The sequence below is a fragment of the Eutrigla gurnardus genome (assembly GCF_963514095.1).
Source record: "Eutrigla gurnardus genome assembly, chromosome: 14".
Classification (NCBI taxonomy): domain Eukaryota; kingdom Metazoa; phylum Chordata; class Actinopteri; order Perciformes; family Triglidae; genus Eutrigla; species Eutrigla gurnardus.
This window is the reverse complement of record NC_139937.1, coordinates 2,337,156-2,353,889: the sequence shown is the minus strand read 5'-3', so window position 1 is coordinate 2,353,889 and position 16,734 is coordinate 2,337,156. Positions and strand designations below refer to the sequence as shown.

The 16,734-nt window shown below is 42.5% G+C and overlaps 1 protein-coding gene across 2 annotated transcripts in view; it reads left to right on the top strand.

The window, feature by feature from the left end:
• ephb6 (eph receptor B6) overlaps positions 1–15,468 on the top strand; it is a 33,727-nt gene extending 18,259 nt beyond the window's left edge. Inside the window, exons 6-19 of one of the 2 annotated variants that reach the window (XM_084027581.1) lie at positions 6,354–6,509; positions 6,851–7,122; positions 7,657–7,738; positions 8,418–8,542; positions 8,628–8,790; positions 9,123–9,237; positions 9,336–9,391; positions 9,937–10,053; positions 10,147–10,394; positions 10,505–10,723; positions 10,808–10,957; positions 11,915–12,099; positions 12,212–12,367; positions 14,005–15,468. In XM_084027581.1, coding sequence (XP_083883707.1) covers positions 6,354–6,509; positions 6,851–7,122; positions 7,657–7,738; positions 8,418–8,542; positions 8,628–8,790; positions 9,123–9,237; positions 9,336–9,391; positions 9,937–10,053; positions 10,147–10,394; positions 10,505–10,723; positions 10,808–10,957; positions 11,915–12,099; positions 12,212–12,367; positions 14,005–14,110 — 2,150 coding nt within the window. In that variant the 3' untranslated portion in view covers positions 14,111–15,468. Of the gene's footprint in view, positions 1–6,353; positions 6,510–6,850; positions 7,123–7,656; positions 7,739–8,417; positions 8,543–8,627; positions 8,791–9,122; positions 9,238–9,335; positions 9,392–9,936; positions 10,054–10,146; positions 10,395–10,504; positions 10,724–10,807; positions 10,958–11,914; positions 12,100–12,208; positions 12,368–14,004 lie in introns of both variants that reach the window. The other variant, XM_084027580.1, reaches the window with a different exon arrangement.
• The last annotated feature ends 1,266 nt before the right edge of the window (positions 15,469–16,734 follow it).

The following is a 16,734-nucleotide window of genomic DNA, read 5'->3' as shown; positions in this document are numbered from 1 at the left end:
CTAATGAGGTGGATTGGCATCATTACATTGTTGTCCTCTCTGGCTCCCTGGGAATGCAGAGAAAAGAGGCAGATGGTTAACTGGCGATGCAGTCGTCAAGAATGATTAACAGTAGCCCATCCTTGTTGTGCAGCAGAAAAGCAGCGAACTTTCTGAACCATTCAGACTTGCACATTTTGTTGCCGTCTGAATCAAGCACCAAGGACGTTTAAGAATAGCACAAGGTGAGCAAATGAAGGCTGTAATGCACTGAACTAATGTATTGGTTGGAAGCTGTAATTAAAGATGCCGTTCTGCAAAGTGGTGCGTTGTTTCTGAAGGTGCCGGCACTTTGAACACTTCTGAGTGGGAACAATACTTTATCAAAGTTAAGTGGTATTTGTGCTAGCCTACATGTATTTAATTAAACACATTATTTAGCACACTAACCAGTACCGTTCTTTTCTCCATTTCACTCTTTGAGTTGTGTTCTTGCTATTGAAGTAAACCTCTACAATGAGAATAAATGCTGTTTGATATCCATGTGAGAATATCCCCAGTGCAGCTTTGCTCCCTAAAGCAAGACATCGTCTTATGGACAAATAAGAGACTCTGATCTCTCTTCCTCTCGTCTCATGTGACCATCAGTGTTAAATAATTGCCTTTAACTACACACAGCTCTAATAGCTTTCTATTTAAAGATTCAAGGGGTCCATATTGTATTTTATTTTATTTTTGAAAGTGGATTAATACAGCAAGGACTTGAAACTGAAAGAAGAGGATTTTCAAACCTTGTTATAACAACTTTGCGTGGTTTAATTAGCACATTTTCACCAACTGTGAGAGCAGATCTGCTTGAAAAGAAAATGAAACACCAGAAACAAATTACACTTGAGACGATCTCGTATGAAAACTTTACAATGTTAATCCACTAAATGTGTGGCGCCTGATTATTCAGAGATAATTGAAACTCAAACACGATAACAACACTTTGCTATGATGATGATTGAAACATCAAATGCTTACAAAAACACAGCTGACATTTTAGCAGACAGACATTAAAATATTATTCCTCAATTATGTATGAGGCCATGTCTCACACAAGCATGTCAAAAAGAACAACGTGCTCCTATAAGATCGGCGTGACATTTAAAACTCTGATTTGGATGAAAATTCGTCTTCAGTCTTCTGAAAAATGATAAGGACAGAGGCAGACGACAGGCAGCAGCTGTCTGATGTTTTCATCCTTTGACATTTGCATCCCGCAAGGGAGACGGAGAGGCAGAGAGAACAAGCGCAAACACGACTGAGCATGAGACACAATTACACCTGTTCAGCCAGACATGAAACAGTCCTTTAGTTTTGGGCTCCCCGAGCTGGTCTGAGCTGGCAGTACATCGTCCTCAGACAAGCTCCTTGCCTCTGTTTGATTCCTCCCAAACATTAAGCCACTGTCGAGGATTTGGGACAAGGATTAGTGCTGAATGCTCGATTGGGCTCCGAGTTCATTTGGACCCATGTTGATATTTTCTGTGGCGTGCGACTGAAATATTCAACGTGTTAGATTGTCCTGATTTGTCACCCAGAGCGCTGGCTCTCAGCCCACAGACTCATCCACGGCTCGTCGTGGTGGAGCATTTGGCCTGGGAAGGAAGTCAGAGTAAAGGTGCAAGTGTGATATTCATTAGAGAGAGAGGCTGGCTGTACTCCGGTCCTAGAAAGACACCTTTTTACCAAACAGCATGGAAATCAGACAGTAGAACCGCCGTTGGTTCATTTTTTCATTTGAAATGAAAATTTGTTCATAATTGTAACCCAGCATTACATGTCATGTGGAAATGAACAATGTTTACATCCAGTTGCTTTTCCAGCTGATCGATAAAGATCAGGCGTGGAGCAAAGCTCAGTTGAGTGAAATGATCCGGTATTGACTATTAGCTGGAATTCGCTGTGGGGGAGTTGCTAGGCAGTGATGACAAATGAACTTGATCACGCGCAATTACATTACATCACAGATGTATTGAGCATGTTGGATTTTAGCCAAAATGCAGGCAGCAGCCAGGATTTTGGAAATGCTTAAATTTGATTGTCCTCAATTATTATTCACAATCACTTTTAATGTATTATATTTAATATTTTCTGTTGAGTGCTGCAAGGATGAAGTATTTTTGATTGCCACCCTGGAAGTGAGCGTCGCCGTGGTTCCCTCGCTAAAATGCTAAATGGGATTTTTATATATGAGATGGGTGCAGGTCTGTAGGACTCTATAGAAGTTCTGTTGCATAGAATGGCCTACGCTGCAAGGAACATAATTACCTAAAGACAGCAGCTATGATTGATATATTTATTTATGATGACAGTGTATCAGTGATGATGATGAAACCACAGAGAATTATCACCCGACTCTGCAACTGCAACTCTTCTTTGCTTTGCAGATTTATAATCAGGTTTAGCTTTTTATTTAGCTTCAGCAACAAACAAAAAGAAGTTGTATAGTTCCCCCAGGAAATCAAAAACAGAGCCACTACAGTATTTCTCTTTTTCATTAAGGTTATTGTAAACATTTAGACTGTAGGATTTGTCTATAACAGACTGTTATTTAGTATTGTGCAATCACTTTTGTAATATGTCCAGGAAATACATTTCTGTTTTTGCTACAGTATGCTACAGTCGCTCATGCTGTGAAGAGCTGCTTGTTTATGAGAAAATCAAAGATTGCTTGTTTTTACATATAGGTGCTGGAGCTTCTATGGAAATGGACAATATATAACAGCCGATATGATTCTGTGTTTTTCTGTTGTTTCTGTCCGCACTGAACAACAGAATGTAAAGACAATGATGGAAGGAGACATTTACAGTTGTGTACCGTGTGTACTTATATCTCCTGTTGTGTAGTCGCATCTGTGACCGAGCTTATGTGTGTTTGTGTGTCTGAGAGAGAGAGATTATGCTGCGAGCCAAAAGAGGGAATGAGCGCATGAAAGAGGGAGAGAGGAAGAGAAAAAGAGAAATTGGGTCAGCGATCTACAAAACAAAGTATTATGCTAACGTCAAATTTTCCCTGAACAGGATTTCATTTTATTTGCGTGTAGACTTAGCCAAGATAATTATTTCCCCATTGTCACCCTCTGGTTGTCAGTGGATGCGGCAACTTGTGATTATTTTCATATTATTACTTTCAGATTTCCTGCTCGGTTAACTCTTTCATCATTTAGTCTTTCAAATTTCCATAAAAAGTGAAAAATGCCCATCTTAATTTCCCAGAGCTCAGCATGACGTCTTCAAAGTGCATCTATTTCAGTCTGACCAACAGTCCATAACCCAACGGTATTTATTTCACAATGTTCTAAAACATTTGAGAAGCTGGAGCCATAGTTTTCTGTTGGCTGAAACAATGCAGTTGCATATTAATGATCTGACCAGAGAATACTCACACATAAAGTAATCAGGTCAGCTTTTACTTGTAAGTTGATTTAATAACGATAATTACTTCTATCTGTTATTATGACTGTTATAATATCCATGTGCGTCAGTCAGTGGATTGACTCTGTTTTCACTTCCTCTCCTTCCTCTCCTCACTAGAGTGTACTGATGTATGATGTAAAGGCATCTGCGTCTCCGCTCATAATGGCCATGAGTTGTGTACTTCATAGCTGGGTGATGGACGGATGGAGCCGGCGGTGGGGGGATGGGGGTTTGCAGATCAAGCAGGAGGGCAGAGGACTTACACTCTCATTGGCTGCTGTAATCAGGTGGACGAAGATGGGATAAGTGGGGGGGGGGGGTTGTTGCCAGCACTCGTAACGCCGAGGAGAGGCTTTGTAGCAAAGTCATGTTTGGTGTCAGAGCTGTACGAGAACACGTCTGGTAATGTGCAGCTGGGACATTAAAGATTGAGGAAGGAGGATATTTCCTCTTTCCCTGTTTCCTCGTCTTTCACCCGTCATCTGGCGCTCATACGCATAATCCCACTGTTCATCCTACAACCGTCTTGGGCCATCTCTCGCCATGTTCACTTCTTCCCCTTTCCTGGTTTATTCTCCCTCTGCGATCTCTCGACATCCTTACTTCTACTTCACCTGTTTGAAAGCAAAGTCGGCTCTCTGAGACGAGTGAGAACACAGAAAGCCTTTTATCTGTTTATTCCTTACCCTCATGTATCTTACCTTCTTATCCTCTACTCCCAGACACCGTCGAGTGTACACACACACACACACACACGCATGCATCCGCACACATACAGCATGTCAAATTTGATAAATGTTCTTGACAAGGTTATATAAACAGGGTGAGGGTTGGCTCCCGCTGACCATGAAGACACACTCGCTCATCCATCCCTCTGTTTAAAAACGCACGATGGGATTCTTCTGAGGGGCTGCTGGGTCAGGTGTTATCAGGTGTTATCAGGTGTTATCAGGTATGCCATTTACACACTCGGAGATACAAGAAAGCCTCGCACAAGCACTCTGCATTTAGCTCACAGACAAAAAGGCCTCTTTGAACGATGCAACCTTTAGCTGACACAGCTTCAGGCTTTCACACGGTGAGAATGGCAGCAGAGCAACCCAGAGGCAGTACTCTCAATTTTCTTGTAGTCCTGCTCTGGACCAGCAGCATGAAGTGTGTGTTAGCTTGACCTCAGCGCTCAGCTGTCCTGCTGCTGACATTAACAATTGGCACAACTCACAGATTTTCCTGCTGTAAAACACATCAGTTCACTATTACAGCCTGCAGGTTCACATGGTATTTTCAGTGTGTGTGTGTGTGTGTGTGTGTGTGTGTCTGTGTGTCTGTGTGGGTGCGATATTCATGCTTTCGACTTAAATTGGTTTTATATTTGAAATGGATCGCGTGACTTGATTTGAGAATATTAATAAATTATATTATTACTGTATTGTTAATACGATACCTATTCATTTCTACCTCATTTTATTTTCGTGGGGGAATCATTTCTCATATCCCACATAGATTTAACAGGATTTGGGTGAAAATGAGTTTTCAGTTTTATAAAACATTTCTTTTGAGAAGATCATTCCACATCTTACAGGAATAGATTGACATTTTTGCTTGGCTCTGTCCAAAGTGAACGAAACCCCCCCACTGGCACCTCCAAGCTCTAAAACTAATTAACACAAGTCATTTATTTAATTTGTGAAGAAACCAAAGTGTGAAAGTGACTCATGATAGCTAGGCTAGCTGTTCCCCCTGTGTACAGTTTCAATGCAAAGCTAAGCTAACCCTGCTGGCTGTAGCTTCGTAGTTACATGGATCCTCTCATCTTACGCTCCGTGAGGAAGTGAATCAGTCTATTTTCCACATGTCAAACTACTCCTCAGTAACAGTGATCCAGGGTCCGTGTGGCCATTTTGAACTGGTGTATGTGGACTGGTGGTTTTACTGCTGTCTGCTGAAGCGAGCCACTTCCTCTGTAAACACAAGTAAAATGACTGTGCAGCACAAAGCCAGCAGCAAACAACAGGCTGTTATGTTTTAGGTGAACTTTTGACACAAAGGGAACCACAAACCAAGATGAAATGAATGCTTAAACCAAAATAGTTTCTGGTATTTGACTTGTTCCTGAACCAAAACAATGAAACAGGAGAAATTAGAATAACCCAAACGAAGTTCTAGGGTTTTTCTGTTGGTGACTTCTGAGCTGAGAGCAAAATGCAGATCACCAAGACTGTTGATGGTCCTCTGCTGGTCAGTCAGCTGAGACATGAAAGGTTTATGTCTTCGTTGCGTTCAAAATATTTCTCCTATGTAGAACTTCAAATTCAATGAAGGATGTGGAAATATTTGTTTATTTAACTACTTTTAAATAATAACCCTAAAATATTTTATTGATATATGTGTTATTATTTAGAATGTATATTTTCTTCTTTCACACCATTTATTTATTTACAGCTAATCAATACATCTAGAATCATTAGTAAAACATAATACTAATAGTTGATCCAGGTCAACTTATGTTGTCGAGATTTTCACCAAGATGTGGTGAAACTGTCGATCCTTTATCTCCATCTTCAGTTCCGGGACATCTGAGTGAGCAGGTGGACCTTGAGATGAGATTGTTTAGTTTAGTGCTGTTCCAAGGTGGAAAATGATACTCTTAATTAGTTTCAGCTGCAAATATAAATACTAGCAGTTTAGGTTTAGTTTGCGTTTTAGGAAACATTTTGTTGTCTTATTCAGGTCGGGCTTCCTTCGCTCTGGAGACAGATTAGTAAAACCAGTAGAGAGACACTTATAACAATGATACAGCTTTGACTCAAGTACCGTTCCTTTGAAGAACGGCATGTGTGGAGGGATCGCTTTATTTACTGGATTGTAAACTGAGAATGAAGCTCAAGCCTCCTCGTGTCTCCCTGCAGCGTGTCAGGTGGGCTACTTCAAATCCGTGGTGGGCTCCATTCCCTGCTCGGTATGTCCCTCCAACAGCAGGACCAGCCAGGAGGGATCGACTGTGTGTGAATGTCGCAGTGGATTCTATCGGGCAGCCAGTGATGCCAACTCTTCTGCCTGCACAAGTGAGTTTTCGCTTTGTGTTTAAGCCTGGCTCTCTGGGAGGTTTCAAGGGGCCTCAGTGGTCATTTGTCATCTAATCTAACTGTGAGATCCATCTGTTTTATTACAATATAATAGAAGTTTCATTCCTGCAAAAAAAATGTTGTTTCTCTACTCACTTAAATTGTGTCATGGCCAAACTGGCTTTAATAATGTTCTTTCTGTTCCTTCGCTTGGTGAAATGTCTTTGCCAGTCAGCAGCTTCTTTCATATCTTGAACTTTTTAGCAGATGCTTCCATTTGAGTGTCCGCCACTTACATTATGTATGTCAAACCCCTCCCTTGCTCTGTCTTCTCTATCCAGCTCCTCCATCTGCTCCTGTCTCTCTGTCCTGGGAGTACGAGAGCGGCGATGGCGGCGTGTCCTTAAGGTGGCGCCCTCCAGTGGACATGGGAGGCCGCAGCGAAGTGTGGTACGGGGTGGTGTGTCGCATCTGTCCCTCGGCCACCTTCACCAACCCGGCGGCGTGCTCCTGGTGTGGAGAGGGCGTCACCTTCAGCCCTTCCCAGACCAGCCTGAAACAAACCAAGGTCACCCTCAACAACCTGCTGACCAGAGTCACTTACCTCATACAGGTATGTGGAAAATGTCTGTTAAAGGGACACAACACTCAGTTCTCACCTTGTAAAGTCAGACTACTACGACTGCTAGGACAGTTGGTTTTACAGTCATTTATTTTGCTATTCTGAGCTATTTAACAACTTTCTGAGAATGGAGAAAGATTACAAGGATAGACAACACTATAGAATGCTCCCTTTCATTGAGATGAAATAAATACAAACTGTCTATTGTTTGATTTCAACACCTGGACAACAAAGTGCTGATTGCTGATCCATTTCCTGGAGGCCCAGTGGCGACAGGTCCTCTGTGCCATATCATTTCATATGCTCCAACATCAGCAAATACACAGCAACATTTATTATTTAGCTTGGGGAAACACAACTAAATCATGCCTTATTCCTTATTCATAATGGGCCCATATTTCCCATGTACTGGTGTTTGCTGACTGCTCACCGCAGCTGCACGTGTCAGGCTTTGTTTGTCAAACAAAAAGAAAATAGAAAAGAAAAGCTCTTTCTACCTCACGTCTGTGTTCTTGTTATTGACAGGTGCAAGCAATGAATGAGGTGTCAGCTTTGAATCCCTTTCCATCTCGATACACAAGCATCAATTTCACTACGAGCCAGTCAGGTGAGCACGGGAAAGAGAGGATGAAAAAGATGTGATGAAAGAGAGGAGATGCTCTGATGACGATGTCTGTGTGGACTGTGTGTGTGTGTGTGTGTGTCTCTCTCTCTCTGCTCCATCTTTTCTCCTCCTGCTCTCTGGACAGGAGGTTGCTCGAGGTTACAATATCCTGTCAGATCCCATCAGAGTCACTGTGGGGGAAGAAAGGGAGAAATGAGAGATGGGAAGACAAAAAGACGGACAGAAAGAGAGATTAAAGTCGACACGTTGGAAGAGGAGAGTGGGGCATTGTGCAGACAAAGTGCACTATTATGAGATTTTCCAAGAAACTAATCAAGATTGATTAAAAGTCTCCATGAACCTAAATGATGTAAAACCTTCTTGTGTCTGCTCTCAGAGCTTATTGATTAAATGAAAAGGAATGCCGGAAAGTTCCCTTAACTGGCCCGGCCAGCCAGCACAGTGACTGTAACGAGATCCTGCATGGCGCTCCATAAAAACTCCACGTTCACGCTCTACTAAATATCCTCCACAAGTTCTGTAACACTGCCCCCTTGTGGCCACTTTCACTTGAACATTACTTCACTTTTTAATTGGATGATTGGGTTAATCGAAGGATCATCACATCCCCCTGGGGAAACTTAGGTCCAACTCATGCGTCATTATCTGGTCACTTCCACAGTTCCCAGCACAGTTCCCATGATGCACCAGCTGAGCCGAGCCCCAGACTCCATCACTCTCTCGTGGCCTCAGCCGGACAGGCCCAATGGAGACATCCTGGAGTACCAGCTTAGATACTATGACAAGGTACGTTCATTGAACGGTGAGCATGCACGCTGCTCAACGGACGCATACGAGTCACGACACAATGTCCTTCCTCTGCGTCCTCCAGGCTTCAGACATGGACAGCGCAGCGAGCGTCTACAGCGAGACCAACACGGTGACCATCAACTCTCTGATCCCCGGCTCCATCTACGCTTTCCAGATCAGAGCTCGGAACGAACGGGGCTACGGCCCCTACAGCAACACGATCTACTTCACCACGCTGCCTCTGGGTACAACACTCACTTCCTGTAACACCAGTGACCATTTCAGTCAATTAACACAACTGAAATGTGGGATTTACCCTATTTTATTTGAAAAGCTGTTTATTTCACCAGGATAATCTACTACACATCAATGCTACTTTCTGAAAAAGTTAAATTTGTGGGCTGAGTGTGATATTCAATCCAGAATCTACTATGAGTTGAAAACTCAAGTACAGACGGATGACAAATCTATTCAGTTCCAGTAACAACAGTGATTTCCCAGCTCTGGAAACGGCAAACGACTTAACAAAGAGATGACACATCAACAGCTGATGGCTTTGTCACTTTCTCTCCCACAGAGGAACATTCACAGCAGATCCAGAATCGCCTTCCTCTGCTGGTCGGGTCAGTGATGGGCGGAGCGGCGTTCCTCCTGGTGGTGGCAGCGATCGTGGTCGTTGTGGTGTTTCGCAGGTAGGTTGTCAAGCCATTCACGTGATCAGACATATGATCTCTTTTTAATTCTTTTTTTGATCACATGTACATGCATTTTGTTTGCCGTTGCATGACAGTAAGAGGAGGGAGAGTCCATACAGCGACAGACTCCAGAGGTACATCAGTAACCGTGGTGAGCATTAGCATATTTTATTGAATGTAATTGAGTTCAAATGACTTCAATTCATTTAATTGAATAATTATTTAAATGCTCCTCATTATAGTAACATTGTATATCATTTGGAGCCATGACTAATAAGATGTTTTTTTCATTTGTATTGTTTCGTAATAATCCAAAACATCCCTCAGTTAAAATATGAAATAATATTTCATATTTTAACTGAGGGATGTTTTGGATGTTTATGGATATAAAGTAATTCCTTCTATATAAAGATATAGAACATTATGTCACCCCCCAAAAGGAGACACAGACTTAAGATATATCTGAATGAATGGAGAATGAATGTTTTGAAATTGAATTCAACTTTCAATGTGTTAGTAATGTGATAATATTCTTAAAAACACCATACTACATCTGTGTATCTTTGTAAGTGTAGAATAAGGTCCCTCTGCTGTGCAGTAACAGATCACCACCTAGTATCATGACAATAATACATTTGTGTAAGAATAAAGGGATAAAGAATCAAATTAGTTGTAAAAATTGCCTTTGAATTCCAGGTGGAGTGAAGTATTATGTGGACCCATCCACCTACGAGGACCCCAGTGAGGCTGTCAAAGAGTTTGCCCGTGAGATAGATCCCACTCATCTCAAGATTGAGGAGGTGATTGGTGCAGGTAGGCGTGACACTCTCTTTTCTTTGCAATCTTATTTTAGCTATGTGGTAACTGTCAACAGAGTGTGATCTGTGCACCTCCTCTCCGCTCCAGCCCAGTTTGGGGAGGTTTCTCGGGGCCGCTACCGCCCGCTGGGTCGCAGGGAGGTGCTGGTGGCGGTGAAGTCTATACGCTGGGGGGCGTCCGAAAGAGAGAGGGGGATGTTCCTCAGTGAAGCGGGGGTCATGGGACAGTTCGACCACCCCAACGTGCTGAAGTTGGAGGGTGTGATCACTCATACCGCCCCAGAGAGGATCATCACTGAGTTCATGGAGAACGGGCCCTTGGATGCCTTTCTCAGGGTGAGACAACATCACACTGTCCATCTTTAGTGTGTTGTCAGTGACTTCCCTTCACCACAGATAAAAACCTATTCTCCCGTGCCTCCATCCTGCCCTTCTGCCTCTTTCAGGAAAACGAGGGCCAGTTCAGCGTGCTCCAGCTCATCGGGATGCTCAGAGGAGTCGGTGCAGGGATGCGCTACCTCTCTGAGAGGAACTTTGTGCACCGGGACCTGGCGGCTAGGAATGTGTTGGTCAACTCCAATCTGGTCTGTAAAGTGTCTGACTTTGGCCTGTCCCGACTCATGAGGGGCCTGGACCACAACATACCGACATACACTGCTTCACTGGTAAGTACTGGAAGATGGAGTGGATGGATCTGAATGCTCCTTATAGTGTGACTTCATGCTCTGTCTGTGTTGGTCCTCCATCAGGGCAGCAAGATCCCTGTAAGGTGGACGGCACCAGAGGCCTTTCAGCACCGCAAGTTCAGCTCAGCAAGTGACGCCTGGAGCTTCGGCATCCTCATGTGGGAAGTGATGTCATACGGAGAGCGTCCATACTGGGACATGAGCAATCAAGAAGTGAGCATGTAGGAGAATGTTGCCTGGGAAGAGGAAGTCATAATCAATTAGTGATGGAAATGCACTCGAATCCTGTGCTTAAGTGCATGTTTAACTACCACAGTGTAATAACATGCCATTAAAAGTACTGGGGCGCCCCGGTGGCACCGACCACGAGCCGCAACATCCAATGTGTGCATCCGGCCTTGTTGTACGAGACGTTGTACGTTGTTCCAATCCGTCTATCCACAGAAATACAATAGAACAGACATTCAAATCAAGGCAGCAGTGTAGTCAGAGCGACTGTTGCCATTGCCTCCATTGCAGCGGGCCACTCTGGTTTAAGGTAGACTGACGCAGACTCACCGAGGTGAGGTGTTGCAGTGGCGACTAGCAGTGGAGTAATCATTTACGAAGCATTAAGTTGAACAATGCTTCAGCATGTGCTTCAGCCAAACACTCTTGTCACACCGTAGGAAAGTCCAACGCTGTTGTGCTGCCACTGGCATTTTCATTTATCTATTTGATAAATGTGAAACGCTACACAAAGCAGAAACATTTTTGTGCTATTGATATATATGTTTTAGATGTCACAGCAGCTACAATCTACTGTTTGTTACATTTCAAAGCAGGCGATCGTTACTTAATCAAAGTACAAAGTAAGATAACAAATATATAGAATAAATGACTTACACGGCTGCTTGGCTTAACATATTTTAGAACTAGCACTCGGGCATAAATGCTGCAAACAGCTATTTTAATAAATGTGCATTTACCGCCAGCCGCCTCCTCTTAAATCAACAGACACATTGAAGTGGTGAGAAAATGCCAAGTAGATGTAATTAGCATAATTTCCTATTTTTTCTTGTAGTCACACTTTACAAGCCTCAGTGATCTTTTATGTAAGGCAATTACACAAGTCTCCTCATACCATCCGTCCTGCTGATGTCTGATATTCAGCACTTGCTCTCTCTGCAGGTGATGAAGGCCGTAGCAGACCAGTATCGTCTCCCCGCCCCCCACAACTGCCCCTCTGCCCTCCACTCTCTGATGCTTCAGTGCTGGCAGGCTGATCGAGGGGACCGGCCCGGCTTTGACTCGCTCCTCTCCTCCTTAGACCGGCTCATCAGGCACCCGGCTTCCCTCAAGGTGGAGCCAACACGGTGAGATGCCAGCGTCTGGCAAATCTTATCAGACTCAGCAGGTGATGAACAATCTGCTAAATATATGGATCCTCACGCCCTCATTTTTGACATTTCCCCCTCATTCCAGAAGCTGCTCTCAGCCGTTGCTCAGCCCCACCCCCACAGACTTAACGTCAGTGGCAACAGTCAGTGATTGGCTGAAGGCACTACGGATGGAGAGATATCAGGATGAGTTTGATCAGGCACACCTGGACACGTTAGACAGAGTCAGCAGGCTCAGCATGGAGTGAGTATAGATGCTCTTACTATGTAAAAGAACAATACTTTGATTTTATCAATTATTGTAACTGAAAATCATGTACATTTTATGTAACCACCCATCACTTTTCCAAAGCATATCAAAATATCGTCTTAGTAATGCTAATTAGATTAGCGAGTATGTGAAACTACACTGAAGAAACATATAAACCCAACACATTTTTTACCAGTTGAAATAAAAGCCTTTTTCTATGCACACGAAAGTCTTATTTCTCACAAATATTGGTGGCAAATTTGATCAAATGTTAGTGAGAACTTTTCCTTTTCCAAAATAACCAATCCACTTGACAGGTGTAGCATGTCAAGATGCTGGTCAAACAACATGATTATTACAGAGGTGTGTCTTGGGCTGGTTACAGTAAAAGCCCACTCTAAAATGTACGCTTTTATTTTGAAAAAGACATTTATGAGCTACTCTGAACTGTGGAATTCACATGTGAGTGCTGCAGATATGCATTTTTTGGTCACACGGGACACATCCAAAAAGAGAACACTCAAGTCAGTCACGTCAACGGACTTCAGTTTGTGCAGAAATTCTTATGATTTGCAAACAAACTGTGCATCAGCTGTCCAGGTGGTCTCAGAATCCAGGTGGAGGTCCTGAGCTTGCGTGGCTACACGTGGTCTGTGGTCGTGAGGTCGGTTTGATGGACTGCCAAATTCACGGAAACATCATTGAAGGCCTTGTGTGAACAAACTGCACATTTAGACTGGTCTTTTGTTGTGACCAGGCCCAAGGCACACCTGTGTAATAATCATGCTGTCCAATCAGCCACACCTGTCAGGTGTATCTGAGAAATGGACAGCTTCTGACTGACACAGTTGTAAAGAAAGATATGATATAATATATAAATCCTTTGTGTGCAAAAGTCTTTCATTTGAACTAGTGACAAACATGAGCAAAAACACAAGTGTTATATTTTTTTCAGTGTATGTATATGTACAGTATATTTGTACAACGGCGTATCGGGTCACTGTAGGAAAAAAAAAACAATGTTCAGAGAAAAAAAAAGTTGCAAATTAATTTGCTACTTTATTATAGCAGTCATAGAGGAAGTAAAGACGTTGCTTGACCGTTGCTATGACAACAAGTGAAAGCTACTGCTAGCATCTTAGCCCAACCACCCGATCAATAAACACCCATAAGATGACAATCTGCACATATATAAAAAACCAACAATAACCATCAACAGCATCACCCTAAGGACCTTAACGAGGCGTTGTCACATGTTGTGATGGATTATTAGAAACATAAATGCAACATGGGAAGTTAGCTAGCATAGATGCCGGTTGTTAGCATCATAATATATTGCCTGAGCTAACAACCAGCATCTATGCATCCATGCTCTGAATATTGCCCCCCTCTCTCGACTGTTTTTTTTTTTTTATACAGTGGCCCTAACACGCCGTCGTACATTTGAAAGTTGAATATTGGAAAAATAAATTTGATTTCAACTTAATATTAATAACAAAAATGAATAAAGACAAGGCAAAGTAGCGAAGTTGCACACTTTTGTGGACTCAGATATGTTAACAGTACGGCTCTGTACCATATCAGGAAGACCGCCAAAACTAAACTCCCTCTTCATCTGCTCTCTCCTTCAGTGACGTCCAACATCTCGGGGTGAACCTGGTGGGACACCAGAGGAAGATCGTCAGTGCGGCGCAGCAGCTCAGAGCCTACCTGACGCAGGGGCAGGTGGAGGTGTGAAACCCACCTGCAGCCTGTCCTGGACTTCAGTCCTCTGCTTGTTGTGTCTGGTTTTCGTTCACTTTGATGGAGCACACTTTAAGCCAAAACAAAAAAGAGAATCAGCTTTTGTTTGAGGAGAAGCAACGAACGCCACGCTGTTTATTCTTCTATACAACCAACACTACAACCAGGAGGATTGGACTACCTGCCAGTCACTCAAAACAAATGAAAGAGGAGAGATGCACTATGGGAGCCGCAGTCCAGGTCAAAGTGAGGTTAGAGAGTTGCTGAGGAGAAGGAGAACTTTAAAGAATCCTTAATATTTTTCACTAGATTTCACTTTATTGTTGTCTGCCTTCTTCTCCACTCTCCCATCTGCAATCCTACCTCTCACCTTCTCTTCCACGACTCCTCCAAGAAACTCCCCCACCCTCACTGAGAATAATACAACCTATAAAAATGTTTTCGTTAACATACTTATGGAGACCTCTCCACACAAAGAATTGCGTGAAGACAATCAAAACCTTTTTTTGTAATACTTTTGAGTTGTTTGTAAAGTTGTATCACTTCCTCTCCACTTAAAAACGCTGAATGCTATAAAAAAAAGATTACAGTGTACTACCTAGCAGCCTACGGTTTGCCTTATATGGTATTACCATTAGCTTTCAGAAAAACATGTTTGTTTAATTGTTCCAACAAAACGCTGTAAACCACCAGTCTAAAATCAGTCCTGCAAACCCTGAGGTTATATGATTCACTGTCATGGAATTGTAATAACAAAGAGACCAGTTCCCCTCTTGAAACGACATATCCGGGGTTTGAGAGTAACCCAGTTTGTACGACTCACTCTCACTCTGTCTCTCAGCGACAACAGAGCTCATGTACTGTAATACTACAATCTTCACCTCAGCTGCAAACACGAGCGTCCATCTGCAACGAAGACGGGAACCGAACAGCACCCACCTTTACGTGTACATTTCACACTTCACCTCTTCCTTTTCTTTGATTGCTCGAGTAAAGACACGAGTCATTGACGCGCTGTGAATGTGTGAAACGGGAACGACGGACAAAATCGGATCTGATTTACACTTGAAGGAAGGAGGCAAACGAGTGTGTACCTGTGTGTCTGTGCTGTCAATGAGGCTGTGTTCATGTGTACATCACCTATATGCTGTACATGACGCTGTGTGTGTGTGTGTGTGTGTGTGTGTGTGTGTGTGTGTGTGTGTGTGTGTGTGTGAGTGTGTGTGTGTGGGCGCGTGTGTGTGTGTGTGTCAGGCTACACACATTACTAGCTGTTTACTTGTGTGAGTGTTCACCACTATTCCATATTTGTGCAAATTTGTAAAATAAATGATATGATTTTATTTAATATATTGCTATTTGCTTCTTTTGTACCGTCTGCTGTAATCAAAGTGTTTTACCAGACACTCCAGGTTTTTAGCAGGTAGAATTATTTTAAAGGTAACATTCAAGTCGGTATTTGGGACAAATTATATGAAAATATGACTCATGAAGAGTCTGCAGCGATGCTAACAGCTCTGTGAGAATGTCCTTAGACACGGTGGTGTTTTGAGCTAAATGCTAGTGTTAGCATGCTTACATTTGCTGATTAGCACAAAATACAGCTGGGATGATGGGAATTTGATTTGCAGGTTTTTTTTGGTTTGTTTTTTTAATTGAATTAATTTTATGTTTAAACAAATGAAACATTTTAAAAGTTATGTGAGGATTCATCTTCAGGAGAAAATGAATGTCAGTCTGGATCAAATTCATGTCAATCCTTCCAATGGCTGTCAAGACATTTCACTCAAACCAAAAATGTCACCTCATGGTGGCGCTAGAGGGAAAGTCAGAGGGTTAGTGCTCAAACATATTCAACAATTGAACAGATATTGGTTCGTAAAACGTTCTGTAACGTTGAATAAACAGGCACATATACGGTTAAAACAAATTCAGCTAACCCTAACCCCAGGGACACAATAACTAGCAATGCATTGACCTTGATGACCCGATATCACCTTCCCCGGTTAAAGAGTGAACTCTGTGCGGTTCAGGTTCCAGAGATCAGCAGGTTTGAGTCCAATCGGAGTTGAGGATCTGCTGGGATCAGCAGCAGTCCAAGAACACACAACTGGTTTCCCACATGATGTCACAGCAGATCTGGACCGATAGGGAGCAGCTTATATTATAAACCAGTCTGATGCACTGGGTTGTATTTTACTTTCATTTGAAATGGCAGTGGAGATGACGTTTCCAAACACAGAGCATATCCTGTGATTGAAAGTAACTGAGTAACTACTAATACTATTGTACAATGCTGAAGTATTTGTAGAAACAGGTTGGTTTGCGTAGAGAACAGGTTGAAATATTCCTGTTACTACTGCTAATATAAATTATATAATGCACAAGATGTGGAATTTTCCATTTTAAATCAATGTGCGGTCAGAAAAGGAAATGGCATTTTAGTCTGATTCAATCTCACTTTAAATGTGCAAAACCTGAAGCTGAGAAACACTGAGAGTATTGAAATTTAAGTTAAAGTTAAAGGTTGGTAACACTTTCATGTATATAATGCATCATAAGCACATTTATAACACATTATGATGCATTTATAAGGCTTTATAAAAGTCGTTATAAAT